Source organism: Carettochelys insculpta, chromosome 15, assembly GCF_033958435.1.
Source record: "Carettochelys insculpta isolate YL-2023 chromosome 15, ASM3395843v1, whole genome shotgun sequence".
Classification (NCBI taxonomy): Eukaryota; Metazoa; Chordata; order Testudines; family Carettochelyidae; genus Carettochelys; species Carettochelys insculpta.
This window is the reverse complement of record NC_134151.1, coordinates 20,046,744-20,064,060: the sequence shown is the minus strand read 5'-3', so window position 1 is coordinate 20,064,060 and position 17,317 is coordinate 20,046,744. Positions and strand designations below refer to the sequence as shown.

The 17,317-nt window shown below is 49.6% G+C and overlaps 1 protein-coding gene across 3 annotated transcripts in view; it reads right to left on the bottom strand.

Annotated features, from left to right (window-relative positions):
* The window catches only part of PRELID2 (PRELI domain containing 2), a 56,603-nt gene that overhangs the window by 11,165 nt on the left and 28,121 nt on the right, over nt 1–17,317 (bottom strand). For all 3 annotated transcript variants that reach the window (XM_075009875.1, XM_075009874.1, XM_075009876.1), the window contains exon 5: nt 322–427. In XM_075009875.1, coding sequence (XP_074865976.1) covers nt 322–427 — 106 coding nt within the window. The remainder of the gene's footprint in view (nt 1–321; nt 428–17,317) is intronic.

Here is a 17,317-nt window from a genome sequence, read left to right as displayed (position 1 = left end):
TATTACAGTATATTAACTGGTGCAATGAAATGTTAGCAGGAAAATAGAATAATGTTAGTTACAGGAAAAGAAAATGATGAAAGATCAGTGCACCTTAAGTCTTTAAAAATATAGTTGGAAAATTATTATTACATATTCAAACTCTTGTTCTGTTAGTTACCATAAAAGACAAAGGCCAACATTTTTTTTTGTATGATGGGTGAACAAACCAATTTTAAACACCATAGGATTTTAAAACCCAAACTGGATTATTTGGGCTAGTCAGAACAGGCAGATGCAAAACAATTTTATGAACAAATATAAATAATAAATTAAACCTACCTTCTTGACTCCTTGATTAAGAAAGGTTTGAGCAAAAGCTTCCAATACACAATTGAGCAACCCTGCTCCTGTAACTGATATCCTGCCTTTCTGGATGAACTCTGTCCTACGAAACAGGAATGTAACAATCATATTTCTCTCTCTAAATGCACAGACAAACAGTAATGTTACAACAAGCTATACTTAAGACACAGGAAATAAAAATCAAAATTCACTGCTTTGATTAAGACAAGTGGATCAGAGGGTACTCTTGTGGGCAGGGGAGAGAAAGAACAACAGTTTAGGAGCATCGCTGGGGAGACATTCACATTATTCCTCAAAACAACTTTGCTATTGTGAAATTAAAGCTGGTATAAGATTTAGAGGGAATGAAAGCTGGTGTAAGATGTAGCCCACCACAATGAAACACTCCTCAGCTGGGCAGCATTTGAATCTCTCATGTGGCTACCTCAGTGCTCAGCTTTCAGGCAATACTAGTTCCCAGTCAAGATGTATTTATATTTCTTTTTCATGGCTCTGGAAAACAACCACCACCAAAAAGCTTGTGGAAAATATCGATCATATATTGATTCTTGTAGCACAGCTGGTGATGCCACATCATTACAACAACACAGTCACAGGGAGAAGTCTATTAATGAGATCCAGCTACTAAATTATTGACTAGTTAAGTACTGCAAATTTGTCCTAATTGTTTTGTGATGGGAGTTTAATTAAAGTGTCTTTAGTACAAAAAGCCCAGCACTATTTTTATTCAGACCATGTCAAGGAACGTTCCCTCAGCTTGCTTGGGCTTTCAAAACTAAAATTAGAAGTTGTATCAAGTGTGAGATCTTCCAGTGAGACGGCTTTTGTGATGTGAGAATTTCACTAGTTTAGAGACTGGTTCCTGCCAGGCATCTTTTCCCTTCTCATTTCTTGTTTCAAAAGGAAACATTTTCTGTTTCTTTGCCCACCATGAAGGAATTTCCTCCAGGCTGTCAGAAACAATCAATGTTTCCCATGAAACATTAAGGAGGGATAGAAGCAAACCTGGGTGTAACCATGGAACACAAGAAACTCCTGACAGTAATAGGGTATGTCTATGCAGCAGCCTTATTTTGAAATAATCTATTCTGGAAGAGCTCTTCCAGAATAACTGGTATAGAAAAAAACCACTGCCATACACACAAAATGCATTTTGAAATAGCACTTAGTTATTTCAAAATACAGCATCTATGCCCGTAGAGCCTATTCCAAATAGAGCCATTGGGCACACTATGGCTTATTTCGAAATAGGCGCTATTCCTCATAGAATGAGGTTTACCAATTTTGAAATAAGCCAATCGCTAATTATTTAGAAATGGCAGTTGCATTGTGTAAATGCTAGGACAGTTATTTCAATATAGCCGCGTCTACACTTGCCGGCTACTTCGAAGTAGCCGCGTGAACTTCGAAATAGCGCCCGCCACGTCTACACGGGGCAAGCGCTATTTCGAAGTTGAAATCGACGTAAGGCGGCGAGACGTTGAAGTCGCTATCCCCATCAGGGGATGGGAATAGCGCCCTACTTCGACGTTGAACGTCGAATTAGGGCACGCGTAGCCGATCTGCATCCCGCAACATCGAAAGAGCGGGGTCCGCCACGGGGGCCATCAGCTGAGGGGTTGAGAGACGCTCTCTCCAGCCCTTGAGCTCTATGGTCACCGTGTGCAGCGGCTCCTTAAAGCTCCCCGCCCCCTGCGTTCCTGTGCAGGAAGCTGAGCGTGCATGCAGGCGGCAGCACTGACACGCGGCCTGCCTGCACGCCTCCCTGCAGCCCCAAGCCACCACCCCTGCTGCGATGGCCACCCGCCAGCCCCCCAAGCAGAGCCAGGGCTCCCAGGCTAGCAGCCAGCCTGGGAAAAGGCAGTGGGGCCCCTCCTGGACGGAGGCTGAGATCCGGGACCTGCTGGGGCTCTGGAGCAAGGAGGTGGTGCTCCAAGTAATGGGGAGCAAGAGGCGGAACGCGGATGCATTCACTCGGCTGGCCGAGGGCCTGGCTGCCCGTGGTCACCCTGCCTGCACTCCTGACCACGTCAGGAGTAAGGTGAAGGAGCTGCGGCAGGGTTACACCCAGGCCCGGGATGCAGCCAGCCGATCTGGAGCCGCCCCCGCCACTTGCCCCTTTTACAGGGAGCTCAGAGCCATCCTGGGCCCCTGGTACACCTCCTCCACGCGGGCCACTCTTGACACCTCAGCAGATGAGCCCCAGCAGGCCCTGGAGGCGGAGTCTGCCCCAAAGGCAAGCCCCGCACCCCAGGGGCCCCCCCAGGAGCCAACCCCTGGGATGCCGGAGGAGGAGGAGGAGGGGGACTTCTCCAGCAACAGGGGGGCTGCACATCGCCCTGCTGTCCTGGAGCTCCAGCAGGGCGTCCGCCCACAGCGTGTCCCCCAACCGTGGGAGCGGACCATCAGGTATGTAACCCCCGGTGCACACCCCCGGGGTTGAGGGGTGGGGGCAACAGACATGACCAGGGCCCTCCACATGCCCAGATGACCATGGCCCCAAGGACAGCAGTGGCATGTCCCTCAGAAGAGTGCATCAGCTCCTGCCCCCCCCAGCAGGACAGTGCCATGCCCCATCTCTGGGGATGGGGGGAGCGGAACCTAGGGTACCCCAGGGGGGAGGGGGTGGGACACCCATCAGCAACAGCAGCATCTCCCGGGGACGGGGATGGGGAACCAGCAGCAGAGGGGTGGGAGGACAAGGGCCACGGCTCAGGGCCCACACTAACAGCTGTCTCCACTCTTCTTCCCCCCAGTGTTCTGCAGCTACACCACTGGAGGGCCCCGAGAGTGCCGACGAGGTCTCCGTGGTTCCATAGAGCCCACCGGGGCCATCGCTGCAGGCCAGCCCCTCGGCAGAGCACCGACCAGCCCCAGAGCGGTGCTGACGGCGGAGCCACCACCACCAGAGGAAGGCCACGGACCCCCAGCTGCTCGCGACCCTCCGGCGTCAGCTGGAGGTGTTGGAGCGGTGCCTGCGGATGGAGGAGCGGCGGCTGGAGCTCCAGGAGCGAGCGCTGGCCTGGCACCAGGAGGCATGGGGGGCCTTTATGCACACATTCGAGCGCATAGTGGAATACCTGGCCCCCCATGCCGCGCCACCTGCCGCTCTGCCCGCCGCTGCTCCAACCGCCGTCCGCCACCCTGGCACCTTCCACCGAGGGGGACCTGGGGTCTGCTGACACCCGCCGGCCATACCTGCCGGTTTGCCCGGCCCCCAGTCAGCCTCGGCCAGGGCTCAGGCCGAGACGAGAGTCACGCCCGCCAACCCCGGGCGCCGGACAGTAGAGGGGTGCGGGGCCCAGGACGTGCCCCCCCCCTTTGTACATATCCCCCATCATATATATTTGTATATAGTTTGTGTTACACCCCTGTTCTGTTATATGGTACCTGCCCCCCCATGTAAATAGTTCCCCCCCTTTGTTCTTACTATATGTGTGTATGTAGTTTTAATAATAAGAGAATTCACTGTTTTTTGCTTTCATAAACAACAGGTCCATTTTTATTTGCAAGAAAAGTGTGGGGGGGTGCTCTTGGGTGCTCTGTGGTGTGGGCGTGGGGGCAGGGAGTGTTGTGGAGGATGGAGGGGTGCAGTGGGGGGCCTGCCAGCGTTCACCCCATGGCCTGCTCGAAATGGGCCCGCAGGTCCTCCCGGACCTAGATCCCCTCGGGGTCCACCTGGCGACTGGGGGCAGCGGGTGGCTGCACGTCAGCCCTGCCAGCCTCCACAGCCCAGCCCTGGAAGAATGCCTCCCCCTTGCTCTCGACCAGGTTGTGGAGTGCGCTGCACGCGCCCACAACCTGGGGGATGTTGGTGGGGCCTGCATCAAGGCGGGTGAGGAGACACCTCCAGCGCCCTTTGAGGCGGCCAAAAGTGCGCTCAACCACCTGGCACGCATGGTTCAGGCGCTGGTTGAAGCGCTCCTGGCTAGCGGAGAGATGGCCCGTGTAAGGGTGCATGAGCCAGGGCCGGAGGGGTACGCCGCATCTGCGACGACGCAGAGGGGCATCGTGGTGTCCCCCACAGGGATCTCCCGCTGGGGGATGTAGGTCCCCACCTCCAGCCGGCGGCACAGACCCAAATTCCTGAACACCCGGGCGTCGTGGGTGCTGCCAGGCCACCCAACATAAATGTCCAGGAAGCGGCCCGGGCTGTCCACCAAGGCCTGGAGGACCACAGAATGGTAGCCCTTCCTGTTCAGGAAGCGTCCTCCGCTGTGCTCCAGGGCACGGATGGGGATATGGGTCCCATCCAGAGCCCCAAAGCAATTTGGGAAGCCCAGGCTGGCAAACCCCGCAATGGCGGCATCCAGGTCCCCAAGCTGCATGAGCCTGTGGAGGAGCAGGGCATTGATGGCACGGATGACCTGCAGGGGAAGGACATGGGAGAGCACCAGTGAGGGGTGTGCAGGGTGTGTCTGGCCCTACCCCACCGCCCGGGCTGCCTCCCCCGCAGGGCTCCCCCCCCCCATGGGTCCTCTTACCTCCATGAGGACAGCCCCGACGGTGGCCTTGCCCACGCCAAACTGCTGCCCCACGGATCGGTAGCTGTCTGGAGTGGCCAGCTTCCAGACAGCGATGCCGACCCATTTCTCAACCGTGAGGGCACGCCGCATGAAGGTGTCCTGGTGCCTCAGTGCAGGAGTGAGCCACTGGCAGAGCTCCAGGAATGTCTGCCGGCTCATGCGAAAGTTCTGGAGCCAGCGCTTGTTGTCCCACTTGCCGAGCACCAGCCGCTCCCACCAGTCGGTGCTCATGGGGTAGCTCCACAGCTGGCGGCGTGTGCGGCGGGGGCAGAGGGCAGCAAGGTCTGGGGCTGCTTCCTCCTCCCCTGGAGGCAGCTCCTCTTCTGTGAATAAAAGGTGGTCAGCTGCATCCTGCATAGCATTGAGCAGGGCAAGCACTGCTCCTGCAGGGGCGGGTGGGTGGACCTCTGGCTGCTGCTGCTGCTGCGGGGTCCATACTGCTTTGACGGGTGTGCGTGCCTGTGGCTCTGCAGACCACGTGCTGTGCAGGCTGCGTGTGTCTGGGAGGGGCCCTTTAAGGGAGCGGCTAGCTGTTGCCCCGGAAGTGCTAGTCCGCCCTGTGACCCTGTCTGCAGTTGTTCCTGGCACCCTTATTTCGATATGGGCCGCTTTGGCATGTAGACACTCCCCTGCAGCACCTACTTCGATGTGGTGCTGCCCAACGTCGACAGCACCAACCCTGGAGGACGTGTAGACGCTATTCATCGAAATAGCTTATTTCGATGTCACTACATCGAAATAAGCTATTTCGATGTAGCGTCCCCATGTAGATGTAGCTTATAACAGCTGTTATTTTGAAATAACTTTGCTGTGTAGATATACTCCTAGACTCTTGCTCCTTGACAATGTGTTAAGGAATCATGAAAGGACAGTAGCTGTTAGACGTACCCAAGGCTTCTGGGATAAATTCTCTGCTGAAGTCAATGACAGAATGCCAGGAGAAAATTTGGCTCACTGACTTAAACTTTACAAGTCTTGCCAAAATACATAATCCTGAATATCCTTGACTACTTAATTAAAAATAAATTGGACAGCAAAATTTGCAGGGATCCCTGCTTTGGTATGTAATGAGCAAAATCCTGCCCATTCCATTGGAGCTGTACCCATTTTCCATGACTGCCCTTTCCACAGTACCAAGGTCGAGCAGGATTTGATGAGCCTGTAGAGGGACTTTGCACACCACCAGAAGGACAGCCTGGGACAGCAGGTCCAGGATGAAATGGTAGGAGATCTACCATCCCCAATGAATGAGAAAATGGTAGCAAAGACTATTGTGTTGTCATGGCTAAAGTAACAACTATGGAGCGCTCAAGGGCTTGGGAAAGATTCCTCCCATCAGTCATCAGCAGTTCAGATAGGCTATAGGAAGTAGAAATTTTGTTCGAGATTTGGAGTGACTGGTTTAGAGCCAGCAACGCCGACAGCCACCGTGGGCCTGTGGGAAGGGGCCCAGCTCTGCACCCCCGGAAGTGGGAGGGCCCAGAGCAGAAGGGGCAGGGCTTAAGGCAGTCAGCCCTGTCCCTCCTGCTCCAAGCAGTGGCACAGAGCTCTGTAGAAAGGCCAGGTCTGGGGGCAACTGTTTCCTTTGTCCCCACCCATGCCCCCCCCAACTGCCAAATCACTGGATCTGTCTGGGTCAGACTCTAGCGATTCTCAACACTATTCCTTTCTGAGCCTATTCACCACCACACTATAGAAACATCAAGTCTCACCTCTGCCACAATAGCTTGTTTTCTCCATCTAAAACCTGGGGACACATTAGAGGGTAGCCACAGGGGCCCTCAGGAAGCTAGGATGCTCAAGCTTAGTTTTCAGTCCCCAAGTGGTGGGGCTTGAGCACCAGACTTCAGCCCTAGGCAATGGGATTTTCTGCCCTGAGTCCTCAGCAAGGCTAATTGTGGCCCTGCTTGGTGGACCCTTGAAACCTGCTCATGGTCCCATAAGGTGCTCCAGCCCCTTTGTCAACAACCACTGGCCCAGAGGAACTATACACACAGTCTGCTTGAGTCTTACTCTTCATTAATCTAAGCATATGCATCTGTAGCTACTGGAAATTGAAAGTGTGAGCATTCACCACCAAGAGCGTGGACTACATGTACTGGATTCTTGTCTGCTATAGCTGAACTGCAAGTCTAAAATCCTAGGAGTTCACTCAGTCAATCATGCCTCCAAAATGGATAACTGAGTTCCATGCAGTTTAACGTAGCATCTTCTAGAGAAGCACTCAGTAAAACAAGGTCCTGCATAGACATTGAAGGGCACAAGGAACCCTTAGCTAAACATAAGTAATAAATGGAGCAAGACTTCCCTTCCCACTGTTGCTGGTCTGCACAAGAGCATTACCATCTTCTAGCAACAGCTGTGCTGTTGTACGCAAGTTTTATGCAGCATTTTGAGATGAAAGACCTTGGTGTAATATTGAATTTGGTACCTTATAGAATTAGCAGCCTCATTTAACACATCACATCAGAATTGTTAAAGCGTAGGGACACAAACTGCACAATATTTATAAACCTCTCTCTCTGTTCATAAAGTAGAATCACCAAGACAATAGAAATACTTACATAAAGCTGTGGTTTCATGAAGTGTGTTCAGATTACTTCATGTTCAGGTCTTATTTTACTTAATTTCCCCTCAGTACCATATCAGTGTTTATTACCACAATGACAAAAAACAAGTGAAAAATCAGTATAAAAAATTTACATTTTTCCCAAGTAAATACTGGGGTTTATTTTGGTGGATGGAACTACATGGGGGCCCGGGCGAGGTGCGGGGGGGCGGTTTTCAGTCTCTGGATTAACAGAGCTCAAAGCGTTAATGTGTGGTTTGTTACAGAGCTAAAACATACCTCAAACCATAGTGCCACCTTGGAATTTAAGAAAATAATACACCTCCAATCCTCAACAAAGTTTTATTTGAATAAGCTGTTTGTACACTTGCAACGACTAACCTCTAAGTATTTACATTTAATAATTGAGCCACACTGCTTGCAGTGCAGCTAGTCAGCTTCTCCCCTTTCTCCTGTTTTCTGTTTTGTTTTGTTTTTTTTAAAGTCTTGACTATTTCTATTGCAATACAGATTTCCATTTTCTTCCAATTTTGGTGTGTCAAATTTTTTAAACTGTCATCTGCTAACAGCTTGAAATGCGTACGTGATGGGCATTAGATTCCAAAGTATGCTCACATGTGTACAAACTTCTCACACTCGGACCTGTTCGCTTATTGTGTCTTCTAACCTAGAGTAATAGTCTTCAAAAGGCAGCTTTACATAAACACACAGAGTATTGTGTCATCATAATACATCACCTCATGCAATGTATTGTATTTTTCCTAATAAAACTAGTTTAGTGTGCACGTAAATAAAATTTGAATGACACAATAGGGTGAAATTTGGAAATAAAATGAGCTACAATTTTTGTAAAACCCAATAATCTTTCAGTAAAAATTGGTTTAAAGTGAGAATAAGGGGAGCTTTAAAAACAAGTTGCAAACATGCACATATTAATGGAACAAGTGTAATTCTCCAGTCCTTTCTGGGTCAAATAATCCCAGTAAGATTCAGCTGAGAGGTTTCAGGTACTCTTTTTCAAAGCCGAATAGCAAATAAAGGTTGTTTTGTGGGGGTTCAGGCCCTAGCTCCTCTTTTAAAAATCCTTCCACATTCTGGAAACAGGCAGAACTCTTAAAAGCAGGGATAGATGGTCAGAGTATTTGTGCTGTCTTAAATTTCCAGTATTTATGGACCTGCATAAATTCTCTGCTTGGAATGTAGACAAGAGGGGTGGCTCTGCAACTTCAGTGCAGCACTTCTGCAAAGTGTAATTTCACACACAAACAGCCCCACATCTGTAACAAGGACAGCTTTTAAACAGTCTGTCAAAAACAGATGCCTGAGTATTTTAAAATTCAGGGTGGGCAGGGACTGAGAGGTAGCAGGGAAATGAAAGTTGTGAAATCTGAACATTGCAAAGTTCACCAGATAAGAGGTGTCCTTGATTGATTAGCTAGAATACAAAACATCTCAAAGCCTAACAACACTTTGCTTTAGGAACATACAAACAGCCATACTGTAACAAACCAGACCATCCCCATCCTCTCTCTGACCATAGCATACAGTAGGTGCTTGCAAATAGTCGGGGTTGGGCGACCCGGTCAATTGAGTAACATGGTAACACTGGAGAAATTACTTCCTGAATCCAGCTGCTTACCAACATGTCACCTCAAGCACAAGGACTAATAGCCCTTATAATTTTTGTCCTGCCTGTGCTGCATCACTCTAATTCCAAAACAAAAAGGACCATTGTGATCTTATGGTCTGACTCCTGCTTAGCAGAGGCCACAGACCTTCCCCAAAAATAATTCCTACCAAAGAGAAAAAACATCCAATCTTGATCTGCAAGTTGCCAGTAATGGAGAATCCAAATGATCCTTGGTAAATTTACTACAACATACACATTACTCAAGATTATAAATTTATACCTTATTTCCAGTCTGAATTTGTCATGTTTTAATTTCCAGCTGTTCAGTTGTTTTATACCTTTCTCCCCTAGACTATCAAATATTTGTTTCCTCCGTGTTGGTACTTCTGGAATGTGGAGAGGTAACCCCTTATCCTTCTCTTTTGATAGGATAACGAGCCTTGTGGATAGGGGAGAAGCGGTAGATGTGGTATACCTAGACTTTAGTAAAGCATTTGATACAGTCTCTCATGATATTCTTATAAAAAAAACTAGGCAAATACAATTTAGATGAGGTTACTATAAGCTGGGTCATAACTGGCTGGATAAGTGTACCCAGAGACTAGTTCTTAATGGCTCTCAATCCTGCTGGAAAAGTATAACAAGTGGGGTTCCACAGGGGTCTGTGTTAGGACCGGTTCTGTTCAATGTCTTCATCAATGATTTAGATATTGGCATAGAAAGTACACTTATTAAGTTTGCAGATGATACCAAGTTGGGAGGGGTTGCAACTGCTTTGGAGGATAGGGTCATAATTCAAAATGATCTGGATAAATTGGAGAAATGGTCTGAGGTAAACAGGAAGAAGTTTAATAAGGACAAATGCAAAGTGCTCCACTTGGGAAGGAACAATCAGTTTCGCACATACAGAATGGGGAGAGACTGTCTAGGAATGACTACAGCAAAAAGATCTAGGGATTATAGTGGACCACAAACTAAATATGAGTCAACAGTGTGATGCTGTTGCAAAAAAAGCAAACATGATTCTGGGATGCATTAACAGGTGTGTTGTGAACAAGACACCAGAAGTCATTCTTCTGCTCTACTCTGCGCTGGTTAGGCTTCAGCTGCAGTATTGTGTCCAGTTCTGGGCACTGCACTTCAAAAAAGATGTGGAGAAACTAGAGAGGGTCCAGAAAAGAGCGACAAGAATGATTCAAGGTCTAGAGAATGTGACCTATGAAAAAAGTCAAAAGAGTTGGGCTTGTTTAGTTTGGAAAAGAGAAGATTGAGGGGACACATGATAGCGGTTTTCAGGCATCTAAAAGGGAGTCATAAGGAGGAAGGAGAGCAGTTGTTCTTCTTGGCCTCTGAGGATAGAACAAGAGGCAACGAGCTTAAACTGCAGCAAGGGAGGTTTAGGTTGGACTTTACGAAAAAGTTCCTAACTGTCAGGGCTGTCAAACAGTGGAATAAATTGCCAAGGGAGGTTGTTGAATCTCCATTGCTGGCGATGTTTAAGAACAGGTTAGATAGATGGCTATCAGGGATGGTTTAGATAGTACTTGGTCCTGCCATTGGGGCAGGGGGTTGGACTCGATGGCCTCTTGAGGTCCCTTCCAGTCCTAGTGTTCTATGATTCTATGATTCTTTGTTAAGCTCAATAGACCTGACCTCAATCACTGCAAGCCTGATTTTCATCAGGTTTATGGCTCTTCTCAGAGTCCTCACCAATTTTCTAGCATCCTTCTTGAACTGTGGGCACCAGAAATCACACTCCAGCAATGCCAAATTTTCTCTCTCTACACTCACTCAAGAGTCCCCTGTTTATGTAACTCATTACTGCATTAGCCCTTCTGGCTATAAGGTCCTACTGGAAGCTCATATTTGGGCAGCTATCCACCACAACGCCCAAGTGTTTTTCAGAGTCACTGGTTCCCATGGGTTGAACCTGTAGTAATTCAAACCACGTAATTTCACAACCTATCACCCATTTGCCTGATCATGCCATTTCAAATGCTGCATTAGCTACTTACAGTGGTGCCCAATAGGTGTTAAAAGCTTTCCAAACTCAGGGCCCTAGTGAGTTCCTCCAAACAGGAGTTTATTTCACAAGAAAAGAAAAATATGCAACACTTCACAGAACTGTAACCGTGTGTATCTGAACAGAAACATCACCTTTGTTTTGGAGAGGAAGGACAATGCTAAGACTCAGGAAGGTCTGGGCTCTATTCCCAGCTCCATTACATACTTTGCCTTGTCCAAGGTCAGACAGGAATCTCTTTATGCTTCACTTGCCAACCTGTAAAACGAGGCTAGAACTTCCTTATCGCCCATGAGATAAGATATATAGGCTACGTCTACACGTGCACCCAACTTCGAAATAGCTTATTTCGATGTTGCGACATCGAAATAGGCTATTTCGATGAATAACGTCTACACGTCCTCCAGGGCTGGCAACGTCGATGTTCAACTTCGACGTTGCTCAGCCCAACATCGAAATAGGCACAGCGAGGGAACGTCTACACGCCAAAGTAGCACACATCGAAATAAGGGAGCCAGGCACAGCTGCAGACAGGGTCACGGGGCGGACTCAACAGCAAGTCGCTCCCTTAAAGGGCCCCTCCCAGACACACTTTCATTAAACAGTGCAAGATACACAGAGCCAACAACTAGTTGCAGACCCTGTATATGCAGCACGGACCCCCAGCTGCAGCAGCAGCAGCCAGAAGCCCTGGGCTAAGGGCTGCTGCCCACGGGGACCACAGAGCCCCGCAAGGGCTGGAGAGAGAGTATCTCTCAACCCCCCAGCTGATGGCCGCCATGGAGGACCCCGCTATTTCGATGTTGCGGGACGCGGATCGTCTACACGTCCCTACTTCGATGTTGAACGTCGAAGTAGGGCGCTATTCCCATCCCCTCATGGGGTTAGCGACTTCGACGTCTCGCCGCCTAACGTCGATTTCAACTTCGAAATAGCGCCCAACACGTGTAGACGTGACGGGCGCTATTTCGAAGTTACTGCCGCTACTTCGAAGTAGCGTGCACGTGTAGACGCAGCTATAAAGTTTAAAAAACACTCAAAGAATCAGACTCTAAGGCCAGAAGGGATCATCATGATCTACTTTGGACCTCCTGGACACAGGTCACAGAACCTCACCCACTCACTCCTGTAATCAGAGCCATCGCACCCACAGGACGAAGTGGGATGGCTGTGCCTGGCCCCTCACTTTGGGGGGCCTCATGGCGGCCGCCCCAGAAATCCTATGGATAAGAGGTGGAAGGATTACCTAGGGCAAAGTGAGGTGATGGGGGCGGATGGGGGCAGCAAGTGGAGGCAGCAGCAGGGAGTTGCCTCACCCTGCAACCCCTGCATTCACCACGTGGCCCAAGCAGCCGCCTGCTCCATGCTGATGTGGCCACTTGGCTTGCGGAGCCCGGCTTCTCCACAGCCGTGGGAGCCAGCCTCCACTCCCAGCCACCCATGGAGAAGCAGCACTCAGCGGGCTGGAACAGCATGGTGGAGCAGAGCAGGGCAAGCTGTCACTCACACCACATGGTGAGTGGAGCAGGTGGAAAGGAGAGACAAAGCCCAGGCCAGGCAGCCACCCGCTGCTACCACCACCAGGCTGGTCAGGGAGGGAATCAGGGTGGGAGTGGACTGGGGAAAAGGTAGAGCCTGTGGCATGGGGAAGAAGTAGGGGGCAGGTTGCTCTAGGCCCCCCACATTAGGACAGCCCTGCCTATAATAGACCCTAACCTATGGCTGAGGGAGTGTACCTATTTCTACCAACTCACCCCATGTTAATGTACTATGCACTATAGCAGAATACGACTTCAAAGCATGGGACCACAACTGAGAGAACCCAGATCCTTCCTCATGCCCAGCCTAATTGGTCACTAGACTGGCATGAGCACCAGTAACCTGGCACCAGGTACAGGTGTGTGTGCACACATATGCCAGTTTCCACGCTCTACCTGCAAACAATGTGGTGTATTGCTTTTTCTTCCTGGAAAGGAACCCATGAAGAAAGAACTCTCTCCATCCCCAACAACCAGAGATATTTCCTATCAGCAGTTTTGCAGATGGGCCATATGTCCTTGTAAGCAATCGCACCATAAACTTATCAAGCTGTGTTTTACACCAATTTTGGGGGGCTGCCCCCACTATTCTCCTTGGAAGGCTGTTCCAGATTTTCACTCTGATGCTTAGAAGCCTTCATCAAATTTCAGTCCTGAACTCCCTGATAGCCAGTGTATGCCCATTTGTTCTGTGCCAACATTGGCCTTAAATAAACCTCCTACCTCTCTGGTGCTGTGCTCGCTGAATACACCAGAGCACTAATCATATTCCTGCCTTCCTCCAATGCCCTCTTTGTTATTAGGGTAAATAAGCCAAAACTCCTTACGTTTCCTCTTGTTATATAGACTCCCCATTTCTCAGATCTTCCCAGGAGCTCTTCTTTGAACCTGTTCTAGGTTGAACTCCTCTTTTTTAAGCTAGGCAGATTCTATCTAGACTGTAAGCTCCTCAGGGAGGGACTGTCTTTTGCACCTGTGTTCTTAAAGCATACTGCACAAAGATCTTGATCCCAGACTGGAGCTCTTTGGCACTATTTTAATCCAAACAATAAGTCATCTTGATCTCAGCCATATCTCATTTATTTTGGTATAAATCCACAGCAGACCTACTCAAGACAAGAGATTTAGGGCTTGTACTCACTACATGATGGACTGGCACTGCAGAGATTGATCCACTGGCAGTTGTTTTATCGTGTCTGCTTTAATGTGATCAGCTGATCTCAGAGCACTCATCCATCAAGTCTGGTACTCCAACAAGAGCAGTCCCCACCAAATGTAACATACAGAAGCGTCCTGGTGGAGGGCTGGTGGCTGGGAGCCCAGCCAGGCCAGTGGCAAGGGAGACATCAGCTGAGCTCATGGCTGGCAGCCCTGCTAAGACTAGTGGACAGCAACTGGGCAGGCCAGCAGGGCTGGGGAGCCAGTGTGACAAGGGGTCCTGGGGCTTGAAGCCCTGCTGCAGTGCAGCAGGAGGGGCTGGGGACCTTGCTGTGGCCTAGATCCTGAAGCCGCTGCCACTAAATCATGATCCTCTAGTAGGCTGCCTCTACTTGGCCCCATGCTGCTGCTAGGGTGAGATAGACCCCTGCCCCCAGTATTGTCCAAGCAGCTTCCATTGTCTGCTGGGGAAAAACATAGGGAAAACAGGAGGCACATGCCCCCCCAAAAACACCATAGGTAGGAGAGGCAAGGAGCCAGCCAGCAGCTGGCATAGCGAGAGTCACTGGGTGGCCTGGGGTACTAGCTGGGGGACCCTGGCACATGCAAAAAGTGTCTGCCTCCCCCTGCTACACACACACATTCACCATAGTGGCTGGGGAGGGAGCAGAATGACGCAGCCAGGGAGGGGTGGGACCGAAGGAGTTGGCCCAGCTCTACCTCAGCCTGTTGGAGAGTGGGCGGGGGGGAGGAGATTACATTACTGGTGGCCACCATCGCACTGCTGACTGGGAGCCACCTGTAATAAGCCCCTCCTGGCTGCATTCTGTGTCCCCATCCAACGCCAACCCACAGTCCTTCCCAGAGCCCACACTCCTCATCCTATCCTGCACCCAACATGCTGCCACATCCCGGAGCTCCCTCCTCCACTCAGAGTGCAAACTCTGGGAGAGACTCTGGGTGCAGGAAGGGGCTCCAGGCTACTGCAAACTCCCTCCCAGAGCTTGGAGGGAAGGAGTGAAAAGTGCAGTGGGAGTCAATGTTAACCTGTAAGATTCATCTTTAGAGTTTAGTGTTTATTGGTTAAAATGGGACGTGGGGAAAAGGGAACACATGCAACCATCTGAGACTTCAGAATGCAGAGGACTAGAGCTATGTTGTACTCCCGTCTTTTGGTTTCATTTCACTACTGGACAAAGGAGAGCCAGATCTCCTCCAAAACTTGAAAGAGACAGTGGAGAAGAAGACACATTCCTCAAAAAGTGAGACACAGCACAGCATTTCAGGGGATTCTGAAGTACTTGTGGAAAGTACCATGACTTTAGTAAGTCCATTCATCAGAATGTCCATTTCACTGTAAGCAAACCTAACTAAGAAAAGTGTGGGCCATTGACAGAAAGTTCGATATGTAAGCCCAGAATACAGAATAATACAAAGATGCCAATTTCAAATTTTAGTATAGCCCTCTAGCAAAATTCTGTGGTTCAAAATTGTGTTCATTGAGTATTTCCAAGCAACCGTGCAATCCTTGGACCTCCCGCCAAGAAATGGCTCCTCCAGAAAAAAAGCTACCCACCTATCGGGTCTTAAAATATTAGACAGGATAGCTATAAAAGAGGAGGTTGGGGGTTTTTTTCTGTCTGTGAGCAAGGTATAAAAAGAGTAACATTTTGTGTACATTCCATATTTCCCAGATGAAATCAAGCAGGTACTTACCAGTGTGGCTGATAACCTTTGATTACATGTTGGGCTAGAACCTCCACATAGCAAAAGGCACATTTAAGTGGTAGGTATAAAAAATGAAGACATGACATGTAGTCCACGTTAACCCCAATTCTGCTTTACTCGAGGCTGGAAAGCTGTCTTATGACTCGGAAGCAGAGGAGATTGTACATAACCTCAGGTCTCAGACATGTTTGCTCTAAAGCTAAATACTAGTGCTAAGCAAACAGCTAGTAAGTATCAGAGGGGTAGCCGCGTTAGTCTCGGTCTGCAAAAGCAACGAGGGGTCCTGTGGCACCTTATAGACTAACAGAAATGTATGAGCATAAGCTTTCGCAGGCAAAGACCCACTTCGTCAGATGCAGGTAGTGGAAATTTGCAGAGGCAGGCCGTGTCTACACAAGCCCCAAACTTCGAAATGGCCATGCAAATGGCCATTTCGAAGTTTACTAATGAAGCGCTGAAATGCATATTCAGCGCTTCATTAGCATGCGGGCGGCCGCAGCGCTTCGAAATTGACGCAGCTTGCCGCCGCGCGTCTCGTCCAGACGGGGCTCCTTTTCGAAAGGACCCCGCCTACTTCGAAGTCCCCTTACTCCCCAATAATAAAGGGGACTTCGAAGTAGGAGGGGTCCTTTCGAAAAGGAGCCCCGTCTGGACGAGATGTGCGGCGGCAAGCCGCGTCAATTTCGAAGCGCCGCGGCCGCCCGCATGCTAATGAAGCGCTGAATATGCATTTCAGAGTGTCCAGTAAATCCTCGATTTAAACGACTAATGGAGGGAAGCAGGGTCCGTTAATGCCAAAAGTCCATTATAGCCGAATGGTTATACTGTATGATGATGCACTGACCTTCCCAGCCCATCACTCACTCCTGTCCTCTGCCCCACCTCTTCCCTTCACACCTCCATCTCCCTCTCCCAATCACCAGGAGAGGAGCTGAATGCTGGCTGGGCTCCTTCCATCTCCTGCAGCTCTCAGTGCTGCAGCTCCTCCAGCTGCCGCTTCCAAGCACGCAAAGGTGGAGTGTGGCTGCCCCCATCCGGTCTGTGGGCAGCAGCCTCCAACACCATGGCTGCTGCTCAGTGCTATTATAGACAGCAGCAGCCAGGCACCAACATGCTCCATGCACACGGGGCTGGAGGAGGAGGAGAGCTCCTGAACCCTGACACAGCACCTGCCCCCTAGCTCCTCTGGCGCCTTCAGCCCCAGCCATTCCAACAGCTCTTCCAGTCCCAGGGGCAGCTCCGGTGAGTCTCCGGCATTTATTTTGGGGGGGCAGGTCTGGCAAACAGCATCCAATATATCGGGGTCTGTTAAATTGAGGGTTTACTGTATATTAAGCACATCATTAAAAGTGTTTCATTTCCTTTGCATAAGTTCTCCGCTTATTCATATGCAATTTCCACCACACCCATCCTTTACAGTGCTGAAACTCATCCAGATAAGATCTTGCCATTAGATTTTTCTATTTCACTGAATGGGAATTGTTAAACTTAAAGATCTCCGGCCCTGATTTCTACAAAATACCCTATGGCAGCAAAGTGCAGCTGTCATCATTCGGGCTTGCCTATTCTGTTTGTGGCTTATGAGAAACCAATGCACAAAGTTGAAAATGAAGTACTTCTTCACCTTTGGCCTCTAGTTTCAAGGCCTCACAGTCCCCAACTAATATCAGGGCTCTAGTGTGGTAGGAGTAGGACATACACATAAAAGGGTCTGCAATAAAGAATGTATAATGTAGCCTAACAAAGGTGGGGAGAAATGTATGATACATTGGCTCTTCAGCCATTATTAGTCAATGACAT